This window comes from Tamandua tetradactyla, chromosome 18 (genome assembly GCF_023851605.1).
Source record: "Tamandua tetradactyla isolate mTamTet1 chromosome 18, mTamTet1.pri, whole genome shotgun sequence".
NCBI classification, from domain to species: domain Eukaryota; kingdom Metazoa; phylum Chordata; class Mammalia; order Pilosa; family Myrmecophagidae; genus Tamandua; species Tamandua tetradactyla.
The window spans coordinates 47,618,568-47,643,014 of NC_135344.1; the positions used below are offsets into that span (position 1 = coordinate 47,618,568).

The 24,447-nt window shown below is 35.1% G+C and overlaps 1 protein-coding gene across 3 annotated transcripts in view; it reads right to left on the reverse strand.

The window, feature by feature from the left end:
- GALNT1 (polypeptide N-acetylgalactosaminyltransferase 1) overlaps positions 1-24,447 on the reverse strand; it is a 174,220-nt gene that overhangs the window by 70,091 nt on the left and 79,682 nt on the right. For all 3 annotated transcript variants that reach the window (XM_077135619.1, XM_077135621.1, XM_077135620.1), the window contains exons 3-4: positions 17,705-17,952; positions 7,811-7,985 (exon numbers count right to left, since the gene is read on the reverse strand). In XM_077135619.1, the coding sequence (XP_076991734.1) occupies positions 7,811-7,985; positions 17,705-17,843 (314 nt within the window). In that variant the 5' untranslated portion in view covers positions 17,844-17,952. The remainder of the gene's footprint in view (positions 1-7,810; positions 7,986-17,704; positions 17,953-24,447) is intronic.

The following is a 24,447-nucleotide window of genomic DNA, read 5'->3' on the forward strand; positions in this document are numbered from 1 at the left end:
CTATTTTGTCCTGCTGATGTGTTTTGTTTTCTCTTCTTCCAACAATATCACATTGTCTTAATTATTATAGTTTTCTAAGAAATCTTGATAACTGTTCCTGCAAGTTTCCCAACATTGTTCTACTAAAAGATGCCTCTAACATTTTAATTTTCTTTTATTAAAAATAAAGTTGATATATAGAATTACAAAAAATTTTCTTTTAAATGTTGACCTTAAAACCATTAAACAAAAAGAACAAATTTTGTGTGAGTCCATTTATACTAAATATCAAGAATAAGCAAATTCATATTCAGAGACAGAAAGTAGATTTGAGGCTCCCAGGGGCTATGGGGAAGGGGAGATAGGGAGTTACTGCTTTACAGGTAGAGTTTCTGTTTGGGGTGATGAAAAGGTTTTGGTCATGGATGGTGGTGATGGTTTTTAAAGGTGATAACCTTTTAAATGTAACTATTGTCACTGAATTGTACATAAAAATGGTTATAATGGTAAATTTTGTTATATACATGTTACCAGAATAAAATAATCAGCCTTGTCAGGCATATTTATTAATTCTAACTCTTTACCTGTAATTCTTTTGCATTTTTTTACATGCAATCATATCAACTGCAATTAAGTTCTATTTCTTTCTTTCCAATTCTTATAACTGTTAACTTTTCTTGCCTCTTCACACTGGCTAAAATCTCCAGTTATGACACAAAAGAAGCAGTGATAACGGGCATCTGTGTCATGTTCCAGATCTCAAAAGGAAAGCTTTCAAAATTATTTTTAAATACCACCATGTGCTTAAAGGTAGTTTTGGGGTTTTGTTTGTTTTAGATTAAGGAAGTTCTTGTCTATTTCCTAGTTGCTAAGTGTTTTTATCATGACTAGTGACAAATTCTATCAAATCCTTTACCCCTGTCTACTGAAATGATCATATAACATCTTTTTTTCCTGTCAATGTAGTAAATTTAATGGTATTTTCAAATATAACACCAAGCCTGGAATAAACCAATTTGGTTTTAATGTATTATTCATTTTATATATTGCTGGATTCAGCTAACATTTCATTTAAAATTTTGCACCTATGTTTATGGATAACATTGGTCTGTAAAAGGCAATATGCCAAAGCCAATTATCAATAAGCAGGGTTATGGGAGAGGAGTATGGGATTCTTTGTGGGAGAAATGGAAATGTCCTCATATAGACTATGGTGGTAAAGCTATGGCTATGTGATTATACTGGGAACCACTGGTTTTTCACTTAGGTTGGATTGTATGATGTGTGAATAAAAATGTTTAAAAATTCAGAGAGATACAAGTACTGGAGAAAATGTGGAGAAGTATCTATTCACCCCTGGTATGGAAGGAGAGTAGTGCAGCCACTCGGGAGGACAGTGTGGTGGGGTAAGGTTGTGCATGATTCTGCAACCCTGCAGTTAGGTGCATACTTGGAGGAACTAAGAGAGAGGAAGGGATAAAAATGGACACTTTTTTGCATGCTGGGTATTTATGGTGGCAGTCATCGAGATCTGCAAAGGATGGAGGTAGCCTAAGGGTATATCAACTGAAGAATGGAAGGGGGAACTATGGTGATGCATACAATGCACAATGGGGTAGCTGCAAGAGGTAATGAAGCTGGAAGGCATGCAACTAGGTGAACCAATCTTGAGGACAGTATTTTGAATGAATTAAGCCAGAAACTAAAAGACAAATATTACCACATCTTACTAAGAAGGACTAAATATGAAATGCAAACTCTGAGAACTGAAATTCAAGAGTACAGGTTATCACGTGAAGGCCTACTGTAAAGGTTTCTAGACTGAAATCTTAGAGCAGTTAAATTTATTCCAGAGCTGCAGCTGTTGTTTTGAAATTCTGAGACACTGAGCTCTTCATGTATAACCTGGTCATTTCCAGGAACTTTGGATATTGTATGACTCCTAAGACTCAGACCTAGCATTTTGCAGCTCTGAAAGTCAGCATTACCCCATACCTGTTAATAAAAACACTGAAAAAGTGATTAGATGTCAATCAGAGATATGAATGAAGCTGATCTGGGTAAGACTAAGGTAAAGCAGATGAAACGATAAAAGATGATATTGGCTGTATTTTAAAACTTAAACTTCTGTGTGAAACCAATGGAAGAGTTGTTTATTTGGTGCAAAATTTATATTTTTGGTAGCACATTATCTAAGCTAACTTGTATAGTCAGCTAATTCAAACCTAATTACATGGAATGAGATCCTGTTGGTTTGTACAGGTTCATGGGATGCTCCAACATATTCCAGAGTAATATGGGCAGAAGATTGAAAAGTATTTGTAAAATCCCCTTGAAGAACTGGGGATAAAGGTGGAAATCTAAACTTCCCCACCTGGGGAAGACCTGATTCTCGCAAGGATCTGGGACGGCCAATTTGATAGGCCAGACCCTTGATCTTGGGGCCTGCTTGCCCTCATGAAACCTTTCCTGCAAAGGAGAAGCTAAGTCCACTTATGATTATGCTTAAGAGTCACCCATAGAGAATGTCTTTTGTTGCTCAGATTTTTTTGTGGCCTCTCTCTCTCAGCCAACTCTGCAAGTGAGCTCATTGCCCTCCCTTGCTACGTGGGACATGATTTCCAGGGGTGTAAATCTCCCTGGTAATGTAGAACATGACACCAGGGGAAGAGACTGGCCCTGGCATCATGGGAGTGAAAAAGACTTCTTGACCAAAAGGGAAGAAAAATGAAACAAAATAAATTTTCAATGGCTAAGAGATTTCAAATAGAGTTGAGAGGTCATTCTGAAGATTATTCTTATGCAGTATACAGATAACCCTTTTCAGTTTTTGGTGTATTAGAATAGCTAGAGGGAAATACTTGCAACTGTTGAACTATAATTCAATAGCCTAGATTCTTGAAGACGAGTGAATAACTACAGAGCTTTCAAGGTGTGACTGCATGGCTGTGAAAACCTTGTTACTATCGCTCCCTTTATCTAGTAGACAGATGAATGAGAAAAAAAACAAAGACAAAAATTAAATATATAATGGGGGGGAGTATGGGATGTTTTAGGTATTCTTTTTCACTTTTTTTTTTGAGTAATGAAAATGTTCAAAAATTGATTGTGAGGACAAATGCACAGCTATATGACGACACCATGAAACACTGATTGTACAATTTGGATGACTGTATGGTGTGTGAGATAAAATATATCTCAATAATATATCTCAATAAAACTGCATTAAAAAAAAAGATTGGTCTGTAATATTGCTGTTTTGTAATGTCCTTGTCATATTTTCTTACCAAGATCACGCCAATCTCATGAAAACAAGTTGTAGTATATTCCATCTTTTTCTACTATCTAAAAAACTATAAGTAAGTTTGGCATTATTTCATCCCTAAATGTCTGGTATAATTAATTGGCAAAGCCATCTATGCTTGGAAGCATGTGTGTGTAAAAGGTTTAAAAAATTAATTCTATTTATTTAATAATTATAGTACTTCATATCCTCTACTTCTTCGTGTCAGTTTTATGAAGGTGTATTTTTCTGGAAATGGTAATTTCACTTAAAATTTTAAAATAATTTATATGTTTATGATATCCACTTATAATCTTGTAAATGTCTGCAGTACATGCAGTGGTGTCCTCTTTTCCACTCTTCATATGTGTAATTTAAGAAAGGATTTTTCTATTTTGTTACTCTTTTCAAAGAACTTTGGCTTGGTTGAGCCTCTAACTCTGCTTGATTAGTTTGATTAATTTCTGATTTTTGTAATGTATTGTCTTTCTGATTTTTGTAATGTATTGTCTTTTTAAGATTTGGTTCTGTAGGGACGTAATCTTTTCTATCCCTTATATGGGTTATTTGTGCCTCTTCTTTATATTTCCTTTGACTGGTTGATTTTATTATCTTTTTCAATAACCAACTTTTGGCTTTGTTGTTTCTCTGTTATATATTTATTTCCTAATTGCCTCTATTATATATTTATTTCCTAAGAAGAAAATGTATTTATTTCCTTCTACTTGCTTTGAGTCTAATTTGCTGTTACTTTTCTAACTCGTTAAGATGTTTAGGTCACTGCTTTTCCATTTCCTTTTAAAAAACTATATGTATTTAAGTCATATATTTTCATCTAAGCATAGAACTAGCTGAGTCCCATAAGTTTTGATATATAGTACTTTTATTATCAACTAGGATAAAATATCAAATATACTTAATGCTATTTGCCTTTCCCTCCAGAAACTCCCACCTTTTTAGCAGTCCCCTGTCCCCCCAGCATCCCCCTCCTGCCACGCTAGCAGGCTCACCCTCCCCTCCAGCAGCCCTCTCAGTCTTGCCAATATCTACCCCATAGACAGAAGGAAGGCATAATGAACATCTCTTTAGAAGGATGAAACAATGTAAAATTAACATCCATTTAGGTTTTAAAAAAACACTTTCAGTACACTAGGAAAAAGAGGATTTTTTAATTTGCTGGAAATATCTATCAAAAATCTACAACAAAAATAAAATTCAGTGATGAAATTTTGAAGTATTTCCCTTAATGTATGAAATGAGTCAGGGATGCCACCCCACCAACACAACTTCTATTATACTTTGTATTGGAAGTCCTAACCAATGCATTCTCATAAGAAAAACATAAGAGATAAAATATACCAGAATTAGGAGGAAGTATGAATCACGAAATTTATTAACAACTACTATGAATGTCTACATAAGAAAATTATAAAATAACCCATAAACTCTTATAACTAATGAGTTCAGCAAGCTGCTAGGTATAAGAAATTTCTATAACTAAATAAAAATTGTAATGAAAACAGATGTCATGTACAAGAGCAACAAAAATAATAAAATACCTAGGGATAAATGTAATAAAAGATGTAAAACTCAAATAAATCTAATAAATGACCTGTATAGAGAAAACTATTAAAGAAATCTGGAAAATAGACATATAATATTCATTAATCAGAAGACTAAATTGTGTAAAGATACCAATTTTCCTTCAAATGAATTTAGAAATTCAATAAAATTCTAATTGAAGTTTTGCGTAGAAGGAAGTTAACAGAGCTGGCTGAGACTACTATCCTTAGAAACGTCTGCCTGTAAGGCTGGCACTTGCCTGGGAACTTGGCTCTCGGAGTGTTCCCAGTCAACAGTTAATTTATTAAGGCTGGGTCACTGCAAACAATATGGTTCACAATGGACACCTGCTTTCCTTCTGGGAGTCTGGAATTTGGGGTATGCGACAGGCAGAGAGCGCCTATGTCACCAGCTCCCAATAAAAACCTTGAATGCTGAGTCTTTACCACCATGTGACTGCACCTTCTTGCTGGAGGAAGAGTGTGCTCTGTGTGATCCTTCACAGGAGGAACAGAACATAAGAAAGCCTACACATGGAGTCTTCCAGACTTCATCTTTTTCCTTTTATATATGGCTGTGTTTTTTTTTAAACACAAAAAAAGTTTTATTCACGCACCATACAATCTACCCTAAGTGTACAATCAATGGTTCTTGGTCACATCTGTACATTCACCATTACAGTCAATATGAGAACATGCTCATTTCTTCTGAAGAAAAAAAATCCCATACCCTTATATACCATTGCTGACATTTAGTGTTAGCATAATACCTTTGTTACAATAATGAAAGAATATTACAATGTTGCTGTTAACTACAGACCTCAGTTTACATTAACTGTATTTCTTCCCCACATAATACCCTTTTATAACACCTTGTAAATGGTGTATGTCTGTTACAGTTCATGTAAGAACTCTGTTATTTATATAATTAACCACTATCATTGTCCACTCTATGTTTCACTAAGTTATAGTGAAACATAAAGTTTCACTATATATATATATATATATATATAGTGAAACATAAAGCTAGAGGATAAAGTCCCAGTCTTTATCCTCTAGCTTTCCTGCTGGTGACATACACAACTCTTGGCTACATATCTTTAATACTCCCCTGTAATAAATCTTAGCCATGAATACAACTGCACTAAATCTTAGCCATGAATACAACTGCACGCTGAGGCCTATAAGTCCATCCAGCAAATCTCTGAACCTAGGCATGGTCCGAGGGACACTTGACTCAAATTCCAACAGGGCTTTTGTGTGTGTGTGTGTGTGTGTGTGTGTGTCCAAAAGGTGGAAGCAACCCAAGTGTCCATGAACAGATACAAGGATAAACAAATTGTGGTATACACATACAATGGAATATTACTACCTGTAAAAAGGAATGAAGTTCTGATGCAGGCTACAATATAGATGAACTCTGAAGAAGACATCATGTTGAGTGAAAAAGCCAGTCACAAGAAGACAAACACTGTATGATCTTACTTATATTAAATATCTAGAAGAAGCAAATTTCAGAAGACAGACAGAAGATTATCGGTTAACAGGGGACGGAGGGGGAGGGGTATGGAGTGAGACAGGAGGAGGGAGTTATTGCTTAATGAATATACAGTTTATACTCGAGGTGATGAAAAAGTTATGATAATGCATATTGGTGATGGTAGCAAATTACTGTGAATATAATTAATACTACTGAGCTGTACACTTGAAAGTAGTTAAAATGGAAATTTAGAGTTGCATATATGTTACTACAACAAAAAGTTAAAGGAAAAAAAAGGTTAGTAACTGGGTCACAAAATCAACTACTTGGGGAAATGGGGGAAAAAGAAAAAAGAATGGAAGACCAAAGAGCAGAATGTGAGCAATTAATGCCTGGGGCTTAGTGAATATGAATTCCCACAGGGGTGATCAGGCTGTGCCATGTAGTTGGAAAGTAACCAAAGACAGTATCTGTAGGTTTCTTCTCTAAGGTAGTCCCAGTGGGAAATATCCTCCCGTTTCCTGCCTGGAGGGTGAAGGCCTGGCTGTGAGCATTCACAGGTGTCACATTTTTTGCTTTTAACTAGGTCTGTGGTTCCCTAGGCTGGGTATCTTATATTATTTTCCTAATATGGAACAATGGAATTCTTATATTGCTGATTAGGAGTGTAAATTGGCACAGCCATTTAAGAAAAAGTTTGGCAATACAAACTAAAAGTAAACAAACATATACCTTATTACCCACCAATTCCTCTTCCCAGTATATACCAAAGAGAGTTTAAGTCCTCCAAAAAGCATGTACAAAAATGTAACAGCAATTTTATTCAAAATAGTCAAAAAGAAGAAGCAACTCAAATGTCTGTCACTGTATAAATTTACTAACAAGCTACTAAACAACAATGGAAAATAATAAATTTTTGAAATATGCAACAATGTGGATCTCAAAGACACAAAAGAGTACATACTGTATAAGTTATTTCATAAAAAGTTCAAAAAGAGACAAAACTTATCTATGTTGTAAGAGGAAAAAACAATGGTGGAAATTTTGAGGTAGGAGTACTGACTGGAAAGGAACAGAAGGGAATTTCCCAGGGTGATGGGAATGTACTATTCTTCATCTGGATGATGATTATACAGGTGTATAAATATGTAAAAGTTCAGCAAGCTGTACATTTATGATGTGTACTTTGTTGTACTTTAATTTAAAAAAATCTTTTATAAAAAAGTTGAATGGTATGAATGATTTTGTAGTAACGAATGTTTAAAACTCCTATTAATTTGTTAAGACAATTATTTTCCAAACTCTGAAATACACAATCCTAATTATCAGTAGTAAATTGAGGTATTATTTTAATAGCATTTAGTTATTTTTTAAGTGGGGTAAGTAGTAAATTAGTGATGTAACATTCACTTTAAAAACAATCAGCATTAAAGGGCAATTTACTGGGAATTCAGAATATACTTTTCATTTAAATTAAATACTATCAGGACCACACTAGGTACTTACCCTTCTAACCTAACATCTGGTAAAGATCTGTTGAGTGCAATCATCTCACTCGCCATTAAGTTGAACTGATTGATTTTAAACATCTCTTTCATCTTTTCTTGATCCTCTTTAGGAATGACGACTGGTTTCCCCATTTCTCCAGGACCTTCATGAGGCTTCTGTACTGGCTCTAGAACTAAGAATAAGGAGGAAGCTAAATTAACACTAATTTTACAGCAATTAATTCATATTTCTGTTTAATAACATTTGAATTCAAACTGTGCCCTCCACAAGGCCACCTGTGCACCCACCCTCTCCCTGGGCACACACCTCCCCGGGGCAGCCCTACCCTCCACTTCCACACAGGGCCCCAACTCAAGACCTCAGCCTCACACTCACCTGGTCACTGCACAGCGTTCTACTCCCGTTCAAATACTGTTGCCACATGAGCGTAAAGGTTGAAGCACAGCCTTGATCATGTAATTCTCATGCTCTCCTAATCTAACCTCTTTAATATGGGATTTAACCTAACTTTCCAAGTTTACCACCTGTAAGGCACCCTCGCCAACCCCAACCCCAGTACTTCACCCTTCAGTTAAAGAGCCACTCAGTACTTTCCCCCAAGTGTTCCCCACTTTCTCTTGCTTTGGTGTCTTTGCTTACACAGCTCCCCTACCTGACATCTCTTATCACTGCAGCTCCAAATCCCTGTTTGTCTTTCAAGGCCCAACAGAAATGGCTTCTCTTGCCTGCCACGTTTTTGACTCTCTATAGTAACTATTTACCACCCGTTACTACCACAACATTCCATCAAGGGCTCTACCTAACTCTAGGTAATTAACTCTACCTAACTCTCTCTAACTAATTGCGTCTCTTTTAATGATGATTGCTAAACCTATCTTATCCCTCCCCTCCCCCATTAGATTATGATCTCTCTTTGGTCAGGGTTTGTTCGATTCATTCTGGTACCTTCTGAGAAGTTTAGCATAGTGCCTGAGCGGAGCTTTATAACTATATGCTGAATTAAAAGTGAGTAAAATGTGATTCAAAATAAGACAAAATGAAAACCCTAGAATAGAAGGCACTATAACAAACATAATGTAAGATACTAAAATAAACATTATGAAAGATAATTCTAGTCAGAATTAACATATACACAGAAAGAGCAATATTCCAGATCAGCATTTCCCACTCCTCATTCCTTGTTATATGCTTAAATTAAGAAAAAAACTTCTCACCTAAAAAGGATGGGAAGAGAAAGGGCTGAGACCCAGGACAGGGGAAGAGTATCTGTTTTGCACCCTACTTGCTAATTTTTTTTTCCTGTTTGCTAATTGTTAAGGTTAAATGTTAAGTAGTTTGCCTTTTAGGTACCCTCAAAAGTATCTCTGCACAAAACTGACACCAAGGCAGGAGAACAGCCCTCTTTCTTCAGTCCAGCTTCATCTGCCCAAGAACAGCATTAGATGGTAAAACTCACCTGTAGGATCATTATTCCAAAGTGGTACAAAACAGCCTACCAATACCAGAGCTACTCTTCAACATAAGTCACAGAAATGTAGGGTGAGAGAAGACTACGAAAGACTACGTCATCAACAACTCTGTTCAGAAATCTAAAAGTCTATATACAATCAAGAAAAAAAGAGTGTAAAACAAATTACCCCTGCTCTCAGAATAAACTGTGATTTTAGGAGGGACTTTAAAATATTAGGGTTAAATAACTTAAAAATTATAGGAAACGCAAGTAGTACAGTTTTTAAAAACAACGACCTGCCTAAAGTTTACCAAATGATTACAAAGCTCCTTAAATACAAGGATTGGCAGAATTTTAAAAATATTCTCCATGACAAGAGTAATAAAAATTATAATACAAGAACACGTATAATGGACATACAAACTAATATATCTTTTAAAATAATTACTGAACATCATAAGTACATGGAACCTTGAGTAGGGCATGAGATTATGTAGGTTTGTCCAGAGTGATACCTGGATAAATACCAGAGTGATTTGAACAGTGAATAAAAAAGTATTTGCAAAGTCCCCTTGGGAGAATGACAAGAAATGGGGAAAATTCAACTTCTCCCTGTGGAGAATTCCTGATATTCTCACAAGCAGTGGTAACAAAGCAACAGCCCGAGTCCTCAATCTTGGGGTTTGTTCATATGAAACTTATCCCTGCAAAGGATAGGCTAAGCCTATTTAAAATTATCACTCCCAAGAGAACCTCTTTTGTTGCTCAGATGTGGCCTCTCTCTCGCTCAGCCAACATGACAAGCAAACTCACTGCCCTCCTCCTCTCTATGTGGGACATGACTTCCAGGGGTGGGGACCTTCCTGGCAATATGGGACAGGAATCCTAGACTGAGCTGGGACTCAGCACCAGGGGATTGAGAAAACCTTCTAGACCAAAAGGGGGAAGAGAGAAATGAGACAAAATAAAGTGTCAATGGCTGAGAGATTCCAAACAGAGCCAAGAGGTTATCCTGGAGGTTATTCTTATGCATTATATACATATCACCTTTTTAGTTAAAGTATATTGCAGAGGCTGGGGGGAGGTGCCTGAAAATGTAGAGCTGTATTCCAGTAGCCGTGTTTCTTGAAGATGATTGTGTAATGATATAGCTTTCACAATGTGACTTTGTGATTGTGAAAACCTTGTGTCTGATGCTCCTTTTATCTATGGTATGGACAGATGAGTAAAATATATGGATTAAATATAAGTAAATAATAGGGGGAACAAATGTTAAATTTATTAGACTGAAATGTTAGTGATCAATGAAAAGGGAGTGGTAAGGGGTACAGAAAAAAATAGAGGAAACAAAGGCTAAAATATATTGGGTAAATGGAAATACTAGCAGTCAATGAGAAGGAGGGGTAAGAGGTATGGTGTGTATGAGCTTTTTTCTTTTTATTTCTTTTTCTGAATTGATGCAAATGTTCTAAGAAATGATCATGGTGATGAATACACAACTATGTGATGATATTGTGAGTTACTGATTATATACCAAGAATGGAATGATCATATGGTAAGAATATTCGTGTTTGTATGTTGTTACGCTTAAAAAAATAAAAATAAAAAAAGATTTTAAAAAACTCTCAAAAAACAATAATAAACTATAAAATTCTTAGCCAGAGTCATTTTTTCTAACTCCCCTATCTCTGAAAATAAAGGGCAATTCTACTGATTACAAACAATAGGATTTGGGATTGGGATAATCAGGAGACAATAGGAAGCAGCAGAGCTCTAGAAGTGACAATTATCTCTGTTTCCTTTTTTTTTTTTGGCATGGGCAGGCTCCCGGAATTGAACCTAGGTCTCTGGCATGGCAGGCGAGAATTCTACCACTGAGCCACTGCTGCACCACCCAATGATCATTTTTTTGTGATAACACAGATAATATAAGGCACAGGTGAGAGACATCTAGCCTCTTCCGTTACCTGTGCTTTATCTTAGTGTAAGACGATGATGCTTTAAAGAAAAGTTAAAATAGAAACAATTACATGCTGTTCAGTTTTTTATTAAGTGTATTAAGCTAAACACAATACCACCCACCTATAATGTATCTTTGCTGGAGGTAAAAACAGAATCTTGAACCTGATTAAGCTTCTAGACCTATCTATCAATTCAAGCAATATTCAGGACAAAGGGTCATGATAAATAACATTAAAGGAAGCAAATCCTGATTGTGGGAAGCTGGAAGGACATACAACCCAATTTCTTCTTCAACAACAACCAAAAAAGGGAGAGAGGGAATACAAAAAAGAGAGAGAGACATCCATGCCACAAGACTGACCACAAGTTGACAACTTAAAGCCAGTTGACAGTCATTTGGCAGTTCAATTTTCTATTCTCTCTACTTTTAGTTATGTTTGAAATTCTCCACCGGGGTGGGAGGCGTGAAGGAGAAAAGCATCTAGAATTATCCTCTTCTTTGTGAGCATCATGCCTTTTAAATCTTCTTTCAAGTGTAGTTAGTACTCAAAAAATTACCATTAGGACTATGAAGTATAAACTTGGTTGCTTTTAATATAAGAAACTATATGACCAGAAACTTAAAATCCTGTCTCATCAATGTAATCTAAAACTTTGCTTAGAATCTTAAAGAACCAGGCAAACATCTGTAACATAAAATACTGCTATTGCAGTATTTTACAAATTCGATCACTTGGTACCTATAAATAATATGAAAATCTAGTAGAGTGCCCATGTTATATACTCTAACTTACTGAACTACATGAGATTTCAGTTACATTTAAAATTACCATTAATAAAACATTTTATAATTACTTTATGACTAACAGAATCCACCACAATATTACAATTTAGAAATAACAATCTCCTGAAGAATTAAATGGACTAGTAACTTGTTTTCCTTGCCAAAGAGGCTGAATGAAATGCAAATGGCTAATGAATATATTTTGACTACAAATGCACCTATGGTGTTAGAAAACAACTAACAAAAAAGATGGTAAGTATTAACTTCCCAGTATTCTATCTACAATTTTTTTTTAGTAAATTAAGAGTGAGTTCAGCGAAATTTTTATACTTTGAAAGCAACTGAAATGAGGTTTGATATCTTTCCATGAAAAAGAAAAAATTTTCTTTGTATAAAATGTGACATGCAGATAATTTCTAAGAATCAAATCAACTTTAACTGACAGGGGAGTGACAAAGGTAGTGTTTCAAAGTATTATGTAAAAACAAACATATTTTACTATATACTTAATTAAAATTCATTTACATTAAGAATGTTCATGTTGTATGTTGATTGGATTTATTAGTAAAAATTTTCTAAAAAGAGAAAAAAACTCATTTACATGACAATGTAGAGAAGTGTCATGTTTTAGAAAACTTTATTACCAAGAGAATCACAGGTTCACTCTGAAAACCTCCAAATAATAGAAGCAACAAATACAAACTATATGCCGCACCTTTGAACATACTTAAATAAATCTTTCAAATTTATAATCTGCCTTTTTCTCATGGAAGTAGAATAAAACACATATAGTTATAAGACTCCCTTTTGGGGATAAAATTACTAATCAAAGGCTAAAATATCATTTCTCCCCAACTATTTTCCTATCTTACTATGCAATTATCATCTTTGCTGTCTTTATGTGCTATATCTCATCTAGTCTATAAAATACTTTTTCTACATTTTAATATGTCTGAATTTGGGATGTGACATAATAATAATTGGAATTTTTTTTCTTAGTGGTATATAAAATAAGTATTCTATAAGCAAATGTATGCAAGTTGCAACGAAATGGAGTTTATTACCTGATTTTTTAATATCAATACATATAACAATTATTGGTAACTCTGCTACTTCAACCTTCATTCCAATCTCATGCTCAATTTATTTGTAATGTATTAGGTTCAGCTTATTTGTAATGCATTTGATTTGTAAAACTCTAGCCATCTAAAAACTTTTAAAGCATTTCTGAAAGCCTTTACTAGTTAATATCTTCAAATTTTTAATTATCAAAAGTTTCTTCTATAAACTTTGTTCTGCACGGAATCCTAACGTTTGGTGGTTGAAGTAGTTCTAGCATAACCACGTGGAAACCTGAATCATCAACATTTTAATGATCTGAAAATCAAGTTACACTGAAAGCATGAAGGATCAATTTCTATTTGAAATTGCATCTGTAAAAATATTGAATACTCTATACAACATCCAAATCCATAAAGTGAATGAATGAACTAACTCTGGAAAACAAACGGATAGTAAAAGTATTTCCAGTTTATAATCCACACTAACCCTGTTTTTATCAGGGGAGCCTGTGATGGTTAATTTTTACATGTCAATTTGGCTAGGTTATAGTGTCCCTCAAATATTGGCCTAGTCGTTACTGTGGAGGTATTTTGTAGATGGGATTAGCATCTACAATCAGTTGACCTTAAATACATTACCTTCCTCATCAATCAGTTGTAGATCCTTACAGCAAGATCTGTAAGGTCCAGAGGTCAGAAGAATTTCTAGCTCAAGATGTCAACAGACTCTTGCTGGAATTTCCAGCCAGCCAGCTTCCCCTGAGGAACTAAGTTGGACTTAGGACTTCAACATCACCTTTACTGGAGTTTCCAATCTGCTGCAGGCCCTATGGAATTTGTACTTGCCAGTTTCCACAACTGCATGAGACAATTTCTTATAAAAAATCTCAATTCATATATACACACAAACACAAATAAATGCATATAATTACACATATACATACATTATTCTGTTGGTTCTGAGTCTCTGGAGAGCCCTAACTGATATAAGAGCCCAGCAAAATAACCAACTGAAGATTTTTGATATTCTGAGTTAACTTGGGGTAAAAAATACACATATAAAACTATGAGATAACTGCTTAGGAAAAAAAAAAACAAACCCCTCTGTAATCACCAAAGACTGGCCCACTGTTACTTCTAAGAATTCTAGAAAATTGATAAGAATTGTAACAATAACCTTATAAGAGTCTTTCAACATTAGCATAAAGATAATCCATTCGGTCTTCTTAAACCTAGGATACCATTACGTACAGAACTTTTTCTTTTTGTACAAAAAGAACAGAATTTGGTAAATTTCACCAAGTCGGCATGGGAAAGCAGTTTTAAAATGTTCAGAAATAAAATCCCTATGATCCTAAAACGGTACTCTAGAGAGTCATATACGCTCAGTGCACTTTGCATTTTTAAAAATTATTTAATTAAAAATTTAAATTAAATAATAAATTATTTAATTTTATTAAAAATTATTATTTAATTATTTGGCTGTCAAATGCCATAAAATGCAAAGATCCTGGAGGCCTTATGTGTTCTAACAAGAGAGATGTACATTCTTCTATTTTCCTGAGTGTACATGCTAATTCCACCAAGACTGTTCACATCCTTGGTGCCATTATCTCTCTTCCAACCACTTTAGTAAAAGATCTCTTCAGAGGCACAGCAGAATTTGTCACCAGCCCTCTGCACCACTTAGGACCTCTTAGCTCCCATATTACTGAAACTTCTCACCAGAGGAAATTTTTCAAATGCTTTTGCTTAGCATCAACTGCTCCCCTTCCCAAATAATTTTTCCTCTTTCCCTATAATCTCTTGAGTATATGTGGAATAGTTTGAAAACTACACCTCCGAAGCCCCACCTGCGACTTTGGCCTCTCAAACCCATCTCCCCTTAGCTATTTACTTAGCTTTTGGTTTACTGCTCAGCCCTTCCTTCTCTCATTCTTCCACTGCTGACTTCCTCCTCAGTCTGTCCAGTGAGCAGTCTAACTCCCCCAAGCCATTATAAAGCCACTTCAACAACTTGTCTCCCAACACACAGGTTTCAGCCATCAGAGTTAACTAAAATCTTGTCCCCACCCCCAGCCCACTCACTAACCTTACTGAAGGAACTATTCCTTCTCTTGCCAGGAGGCAGATGCTATCTCATAGCCACACACTATTACTTCCAAACCACTTCTTTACTTTGTTCTTTTGCTTGGTGCATAAAAGCTACTCCTTTTCTTTGAAGCGCATCCTACTACTGGTTTTAAAAACTGTTTTAATCCCAGAATCCTCTTCAAGAATAACCCTCTTCTTACGCTTTTGATACTGTACTCTCTCATCTGCTGAGTATTTGTTATTTCAAATATTCCTTTATCACTATATTTTAAGTCTCTCAACATTAATACATACATAAAAAAACATACTTTGGCTTCACTTCATTCTTTTAACTATATACTCGTCTTCATGGCTAAGCCTCCTGAAAAGAATAGGACACACATTTCTACTGCATCACTGATCCATTAAATCCACCTACCTCCACACTCACCACTCCCCTGAAATGGCACTTTCTAAGGTCACTAGAAACAGCCTGCTACCAAATACATCAGAAACACCACAATCTTCATCTTAGGTGAAATGTCTGAACAAACATCACTCCTAGTTTCTATGGTCCCACTCTCTCTGACTTATCCTTCTACCTGACTTCCTGAGAAGCCTTCTCTTCCTTCACTGTAACCCTTCAAGATGGGCTTCCCAATACTGGGTCTGTCTCTTCTACCTCTACATATGCTGCCTGGTGCAGCCTCATGTACAGACAAGGCTTAAATTCAACTACAACCCATGTTCCCCACCTCTGGTCTCAAACATTCTCTAACGCTAATCACTACCAGCACTGCCAAGTTAATTACTTCAAACTCAACTCACTGACCTTCTCATCAACGCTGCTCTCCTCTGGAGGCCCCTACAGCCTATCAATTCTTTCAGCCAGGGAGACCTGAGAGTCATACCTGGTTCTTTTTATTCTCTTATTACCGATATCCCATGGCTCCCCAAGTAAGGCAAATTCCACTATTTAAACACTTACCTTCTATTTCAATTCCTTTTCACCTCTGGTGTCATTTTAGCGCAGGTCATGAGAACTTTTCCAAACTTTCACAGGAGCCTCACAACTGGTCTCTGCCAACCCTCTCATTCCCTTCCAGTCAATCAGCCACAAGATCCCCAAAACTTTCTTTTAAAAGTGTAGATGTGATCAGGTTACTCACTCCCTTGATTAAAATCCTTCAATGGCACTCCACTGTCTATGCGATGAAGCCCAAAAGGCCGATTGTGAAATGGCCTCCACTGACTTCCCAAGCCTCATCCCGTGCTTTTTCCTCACCTTCTTCCATCCATTTTCTCTGTTTTCTCACATGCCTTTCTTCTGCTTAGAATACTTTCCCTTCCCTCATTAAACCTAACAAACTTCTGCTCACCCTGATATATAATTAGAGCATCATGTCTTCACTGGACCTTCTCACCTCCATGAGACATTTCCTCCTTTCTGCTCTTGTGTACATCTCTAGTATGATATTAACTGGTGTTTTACTATTATTCTCTCTCCCAGTAGACTTTGTGTTCTCTGAAGGGTGGAATTTTGTCTTTTTTTTTTTTTTTTTTTTTTTTTTGTGCTTCAACTGTGTATCACTAGCACCTAGTCCACTTCTCAGCATGTATCAGAGTTCTAAAAACATTCACCAGGTGAATCTTTACATACTACGGGTTTATTCTTTCCTACTTTTGTGGCTTGGCATTTAAAATAGACACCATGGGTTCCCCCTATAAATGGCTATGAATTAAGGTGGGTGAGGAGAAAGTTAATCCCATTCTATTTGGGGAAAGAGTATCAGAGTTTCTTACTGGTAAACAATAGCATCTGTCCTTTGATTTAAAGATAGACAGTGAGCTACAGCATTAACAAGTGAAGGAAGCAGAGTTTTGTCACCTAATGAAGTTGTTAAATGCTGAGCCATAAAGTAAACCAGGAAAGATTGTTTAAAAATTAACAGGCTGACGTTTAATAACAATGCATGTTTTTCAAAATCTAAGTGGAAAGTGAAAATTAAAAAACTAGAGGTTAGGGTGGTGAAACAGTGGCTCAGTGGCAGAATTCTTGCCTGCCATGCTGGAGACCCAGGTTCGATTCCCAGAGTCTGCTCATAGCAAAAAAAAAAAAAAAAAAAAGCTAGGGATTGGTCTAGGTATTGTTAGAGTCCAGTGCTAGCAAGAGGACCTAATGTTAGGCAAATTCCCCAAGAAGAAATAAACAACATCTTAAGAACTGGCTATACAAACTTGACTATAACATTACAGTAAGTAGGCACAACTACCAAAACAAATAATTTTTAGGTTACAAATTCTGAGGGATCAGTTGCCCTTCTCATTTAAAGTTAAAAATTTAGACATGATTATGTACTTACGTAAAAATTATACTGAAATATACAGTAATTAATTGTATAACTCCTAAAAATAGTGGAATTATTATAAAGCCATGTAATCTATGACTAATAATTTAGGGATTATTATTGATCTAAAGAGTCTAATACTATTCAAATTAGCCAGTAAAAATCAGTGATATATTTATCAAAATGGTTGGATTATTATAAAATTTCACTCACCATCTCCAGCAGGAAGTCCTCTTTCCTTTTTTTCATCACATTTGTTGCATTCACTGAAGTAAAGCAGCAGGAACATATCCAAGAGTACCCAAATCAAGGAGGTGGCTAGAACCACCTTGCAATATGCAAATTTTCTCATGGCACTTTAAGTCAAATGCAAAATTTTAAAATATATATACACATATATAAATATACAAATATCATGAAAATTATTCCAATCCAGTTTCATCAGAAAACACGTTCATAACCTATAGAGAAAAAGAAAAAATAGTAACTAAAAATTCAGAACACAGAAAATGAACTGTAAGACTTATGTGTTATGAAATTTCACTATGAAGAATTTTATAAATGAGACTTAGCAATACACTTGTAAATACATTAAAATTATTAGTACTAAGAATATGCAAGTAAATCCTACAAATCAATATACAACAACCCAACTGAAAAAGGGGTACAGGATATAAACATGCATTTCACACAGAAGGGAAACTTAGCCAAAAACATGGAGTCCATTCACTATAATTAGGAAAATGCAAATTAAAAAAAGTAAGATAGTACTTCATAGAGAAAGTATTTCATATCCAAATGAATAAAATTTTAATACTTGATCATATACAGCGTGGGAAAGGTCATAGAGAAATAATTAATTTTATACATTGGCTTTTTGTAGGACAGTTCATTATATCCATTCTGGAAGTAAATGTGGCAGTCCCTTCTAAAGACTAAAAAGGCACATATTCTAAGGTCCAGCACTTTCTCCTCCAGGCATCTCCCCTAAGAAATAACTCATGCACACAAAATTTATCTACAGATTTCACACAATACCAGGTGTAACAGTAAAAAAACAAACAAAAAATGGAAATAACCTAAAGGGCAATCAATGCATATGTATATGATGCATACATATATGATGGGTATATTTATATAAAAGAATACTGTGATAGTAGTAAAAGGTAGCTATAGGAAGGAAGTCAAATTTCAAAAGCATTATTAAATAATTGTTAAAAATATAACTGATATAAAAACTCAGATTTAGAAGAATATATGGACTTTCTATATTTGACTATAATTTTTAAACCAAATTCCAGTATAAACTGTAAAAATCTCCTATGAATCTGGAATGTAATAAACTTATCAAAATTATGACAGAAAAAGCTAAGGACATTTATGCTATAAAATACACATTCCTGCTATAGAAATACACATTCATGGTATAGAAATACACATTTGAAAAATACTTCAATTCAAACAGAAGTTACTGACTGGCTTTACAAGAAGAAAAATTTAAAGAACGGTATTAATGTTACACCGTCCTTTCTGTTTCATTTTAACCTGAAACAACTAAAAGTATTTCCATTTAAGCTCTAAAATATTTTATAAATGGATGTCAAATTAACCTTTAGAACGAAAATCAATTTGTCTGCTAAGTTTTTGCTACAAATCTTTCTAATAGGGCCCAGAGAACTATTTAATTATTGTTGACCAAAATGGAATTAGCACCCCTGAGATATTAAAATATCTATCTAGAGAGACATAAATCAGCAAGTAAATGTGTATTTTCCCAGTGCATAGCCACACTTCAATCTACTCTTTTCATTTTTGTAGGAACTTAGGTATATTTTAAAGCTTAAGAGGCAGACTTACGAATTCTCAGAGGTTAAGAAGACAAAACACACATCTATATCACTATGTCCAAGCCAAGTTTGAATGACTTAAGCAGAAAAATATGCCATTCTTATCTAGTACATTTTATGCACTAAAGACATTTTCAGTATTTAAGCCTTTAAATCATTATTATGCTATGTTTGAAAAGCTACATGTTCAAACAAACTGACAAATAATTCTGTTAGTAGAATGATTATGGCTCCTTTCATAGGAGCTCCTTTCATATTCAGTTGAATAATTCCAAAAACAAGTGTGTCAGATATCAACATGGAAAGTTGAATGCCAATCAATCACAGTATTCCAACACAATTTTTTACTGTCACTAAATTAAAATGCAAATAAAAGCTTCCAATACAAACAAAAGGTAGTTTTCTATTTTCTAAAGTATCCTGTATAATCAAAAATATGGAAAAATCCATTTTATTTTCCCTTATTCAGGAAGAAAGCTTAAATAGAAAGGGAAGACTAAACAATTCTAAGAAAACAGAAGCAGTCTAAAGTGCTCTTTTATACTTAAAGGTCACAAAATAATCACATTTTAATACACCTTATTATTCATGTCATTACCTCAAAGTCAACTTGAAATTACTGTGTGTATTCTGAATTATTTCAACTTAATAGTTATTTGAAACATCAATAAATACAACATAGAGTAATTTTAAAAATTATTCAGTATTTCAAACCTAAAAACAAAGTGCAGGAGAATTCTACAGAGAAAGTGCAGACAGTAGTTCACTTTCCACCCTACTTAAATCCTCCCCCCCAAAAAAGACAAAGCAACTAAGACAAAAAAAAAATCCACGGAAACCGCTATCACAAAACCAGGTGATAAAGTAATCTCACAAATGCCCAAAATCCAAGTGAGGTACAAAGAACTGACAGCTACAAGACCAGTTGGTAGGAGCATCTCCATAGGAGAAAGGAGAAAGACATGACAAGGCATCTGAATCATCCTAAAGTCTCAAAATAATCAAAAACATTCCCTCAAAAGTTTTATAGAAAAAAAAAAAGTTACTAGAACCCCAACCAAAATCATTCCTTCCAATCCTAAAGAACATCTAGGACATTATATATATAAGATTCTACAAAGGTTCCAAGCACTAGGGTAACTTTCCAGAAACTTACAACTTCCAGATGGGTCCCTGGCCCAGTTAAGTTTTTAAACGTAGAAAGGCCAGCCTTTCCAGAGGGAGCATCAACCAGCTCAATCCCCTATGCCGTATTACTGACAGTCCCTTCCAACATGAAAAAATTAGAATGGCCATAGCCCAGATACCCCTAAAGAGTAAAAGAAAGATTAAGGGTGACGGTGGAGTTATACACGAGTGAGTATGAGTGCTGAACTATCATACTGATATTTCTTTTAGTTTCCAGTATCTTAGAGCAGCTAGAAGTAAAACCCTAAAATTTTGGAATTTACAAACCTAAAATTTGTAAATTACAATTTACAATTGTAATCCATACCAAACTAGAAAATCTGTTCTACAACTAACTGTTGCAATGTACTTTGCAACTTATTGTTTTATATATGTTATTTTTCACAAAAAAAGAAAAAAAAAGGAGGAGGAGCCTAATAGATAAGATAGAATTTAATAAATGAATTACAACTGCTGAATCATTATATTGATATTTCTTTTGGTCTCCAGTGTCTTGGAGTAGCTAGTAGAAAAAATAAAAAATCATGGAACTATAACCCATATCAAACTTTAAAATCTGTTTCATAACTACTTGTTATGTACTTGGAAATTTATTGCTTTTTTTGTATATATGGTACATTTCACAATTAAAAAAAAAGTTTTATAGAACAAAAGAACAGAGTTGCAGCTGGGAAAATTGGAGCTGAGTGAGTGCAAGGGGCTGGAGAAAATCCAGCTCTAACTTTCAAACTAACTAGCCAAAGATCCCTTCTGGAACCAAGCTCAATGCTGAGGAGATAACACTGTGAATAAATTTCAAATGTAGCGGCTTGCAATCAAAGAAAACAACAAAAAACAAAAGTACAGATAAAAGCTGGAGAGGAGGCAAAAACTACAAGAGCAAGCGGAGATATTTTATACATTTCACAAAGGGAGATCCTAGAGGCAAGAAGTTAGAAAATCTCTTTTAAACCATGCCTCCCTTCAAATAGTTCAGGAAAACTAATTTCACATAAAAACGAGCAGCACAAATGGGCTGAAGTAGAATTCTAAAGTTACCATAGAAAAAAATAGAGAGTATAAGAAAGAGAATACATCCCTATAATGAATGTACCCCAGAAAAATAGCCCCCCCCCCAAAAAACAGACTAAAAGCTTGCCTTATCTTTCAAAATGGCCTTAAAGATACTAAGGAAATGATTCAAAATATGAAAGAGCAACGAAAATCAGAATTATAAAAACAAAATTGAGGTGACAGAATCTAGGAAAAAATCAAAGAAAAAAAGAAAGTTATTTCAGAAATGAAGACAAAATTAAAAGGAATAACAAAGCAGATAACACCTTAAAAGAAAAAGAAGAGGAAAAGAAACAAAATCTATAAAAATTTTGAAGAAATTTAGAGAAATAAAAAAAAGAGTTGAAAAGAATTTGATAGAGTAAAAAATGCAAAGCAAAGCTAACATACGTATAAGAGGAGTCCCAAAGAAGAAAATCAAAGCAAGGAAACAGAATAAATACTAAAACCCACAATCCAAGAAAACTTTCTTGAAAAGAATTAGAAAACGCTTAATGAAACCACTCATGCACCTGAGAATATCAACCCCAAACAGTTTCCACCAAGATATATTCCAGTAAAATAGTTGGATTTAAAAGAAAAGAACAACTTTGCACTTATAGGCAAAACAAGCCACTCACTTAGAAATAAAATCAGCTTGGCATCATACTGAGCCAGCAATGCTTTATGCCAGGGAGAAAAAAACGATAATATACTTAAGATTTCAACAAAAGAAAATGTGAGCCAAGAATTTTACATTTAACCTAAAAGGGCTTTAAGTATGAATTGTCAAAATTGCCAGTATAAAGCAGTCAACTGTCATAAAAAGCAAAATTTTGAGAATATTATTCCCTTGATTTGTTTCTAAGGAATCTACTAAGAAATAACCTTCAGACCATCAAAATGACTGGAGAGACATTTAATGATGAGAATTACATATCTATTTATTTGTTGAACTGAGGTCAACTAGGGGGTTCTAAGAAAGTGAATAGTATGTAAATGTTATATGACATAAACTCTGATAATCCAGAAACAGTACAACTGTAAAATAAACAGAGAGTGAGTAGGGAGAGCAAATGCCAAAGGAAAAAACAATTAACCATTTTCAGTTAACATTTTGCTGATGATACTGCTAACTTTGGTATCCTGAGAAAGTTAAGAATGTAATGCAAAATAAAGCAATTCAATATAAATTGCTATATTCTAATGATTGCTGGTTGTCTTGAGAACCAAAATTCTTAGTATAAAAAATGGATATGGTGATTTAAGATAAGATGTTAAGAAACACACTTCCTTCTCAAATTTGAATTAGAAGTAACAGTCTGAACTCCAATTCATACTTGGAAATACTGTGGATCAGTTCTATACCACCTCAGTAAAGCAAGTCTCACTGAAACTGTTAACCTTCACACTGAGCTGTAGTACATTAAGTGTGTTTGCAGTAGCATTATGATATAAAAACAATGTACGTACCTTAACTAAAAAATACTAAGGGTGGAGAGGGAGATGTGTCTATCCACTGTTGGTAGGGAAGCAGAGTGGTGTGGCCCCTCTGGAGGGCAGCGTGGTGGCGCCACAGGAGGCTGGGGTGGGGTTGCTATATGATGCTACAACCCTGTAGTTAGGAGTTGTGCTGGTTTGAAACTATTGTGTACCACAGAAAAGACATGTTCTTTCTATCTTAATTCACACTTGTGAGAGGAGGCCTATTGTTTGGGTGGCATCTTTTCGATTAAGTTGTTTCCATGGAGATGTGACCCACCCAATTGTGGGTGGAACTTTTTGATTAGGTGGTTTCCATGAAGATGTGTCTCTACCCACTCACACTGTGCTGCAGTGTATTAAGTGCATGTGCAGTAGCATTATGTCTAAAAAAAAAAAAACAAACAACATACATACCTTAACTAAAAAATACTAAGGGTGGAGAGGAAATGTACCTATTCACTGTTGGTAGGGAAGTTATCCATTAATAGGGAACCATTCTGAAAAATGCTCAGAACTGACACAGACAACTGGAAATGCAGAAAGAAATGCCCTGAGGAAGCTGTTTGAAGTAAAAAACCAAAGAACAAGCAGATGCCAGTCACATGCTTTCCCAGCTGATAGAGGTGCTCTGGACTCCATTAGCCTTTCTTGAGTTAAGGGATCTGTCTCTGGATGCCTCAGTGTGGACATTTTTATGGCCTCAGAACTGTAAAGGTGTAACTTAATTTTCTTAAAAAAGCCAACCCATTTCTGGTATATTGCTTTCAAGCAGCTTTAACAAACTTGAACAGGTGCAAACTTGGAGGAACTGGGAGGGAGGGGACAGGGCTGGTGTTTATAGTAACAGTGTTGGGGTTTTGCAATGGATGGAGGTGGCCTAAGGATATAGTGACTAAGAAATGGAAGATGGAACTGTGGTATATACATACAATGGACTACAGAGCAGCTGCAAGAAGGAATGAAGTTGAGGGAAAAATAACTAGGGGAATGAACCTTGAGGAAAGTATGCTGAAAGAGCCAGAATGGAAAAGACCATTTAATGCCTCACTAACAGGGACTGACTATAACGTCCAAATTCTGAGAACTGAATTTGATAATACAGGTTATCAGGTGAAGGCCTATTGTAAAGGTTTCTAGATTGTAAGCTCTTACAGCAGTCACATCTATTCCAGAGCGGTAACTGTTATTTTTACATTCTGAGACACTGCAACCTGGCTGTTCCCTGGAACGTGGGTATTTGTGTGACACCTGAGACTTAGACCTAGAGTTTGGCAGCTACACAAGTCAGCATTACCACATACAACACCTGTTAAAAACACTAAAAAAGTGATTAGACTTCAGTTAGAGATATGAATGAAGTTGATCTGGGTAGGACTAAGCTAAGGCAGATAGACAGATGAAGGG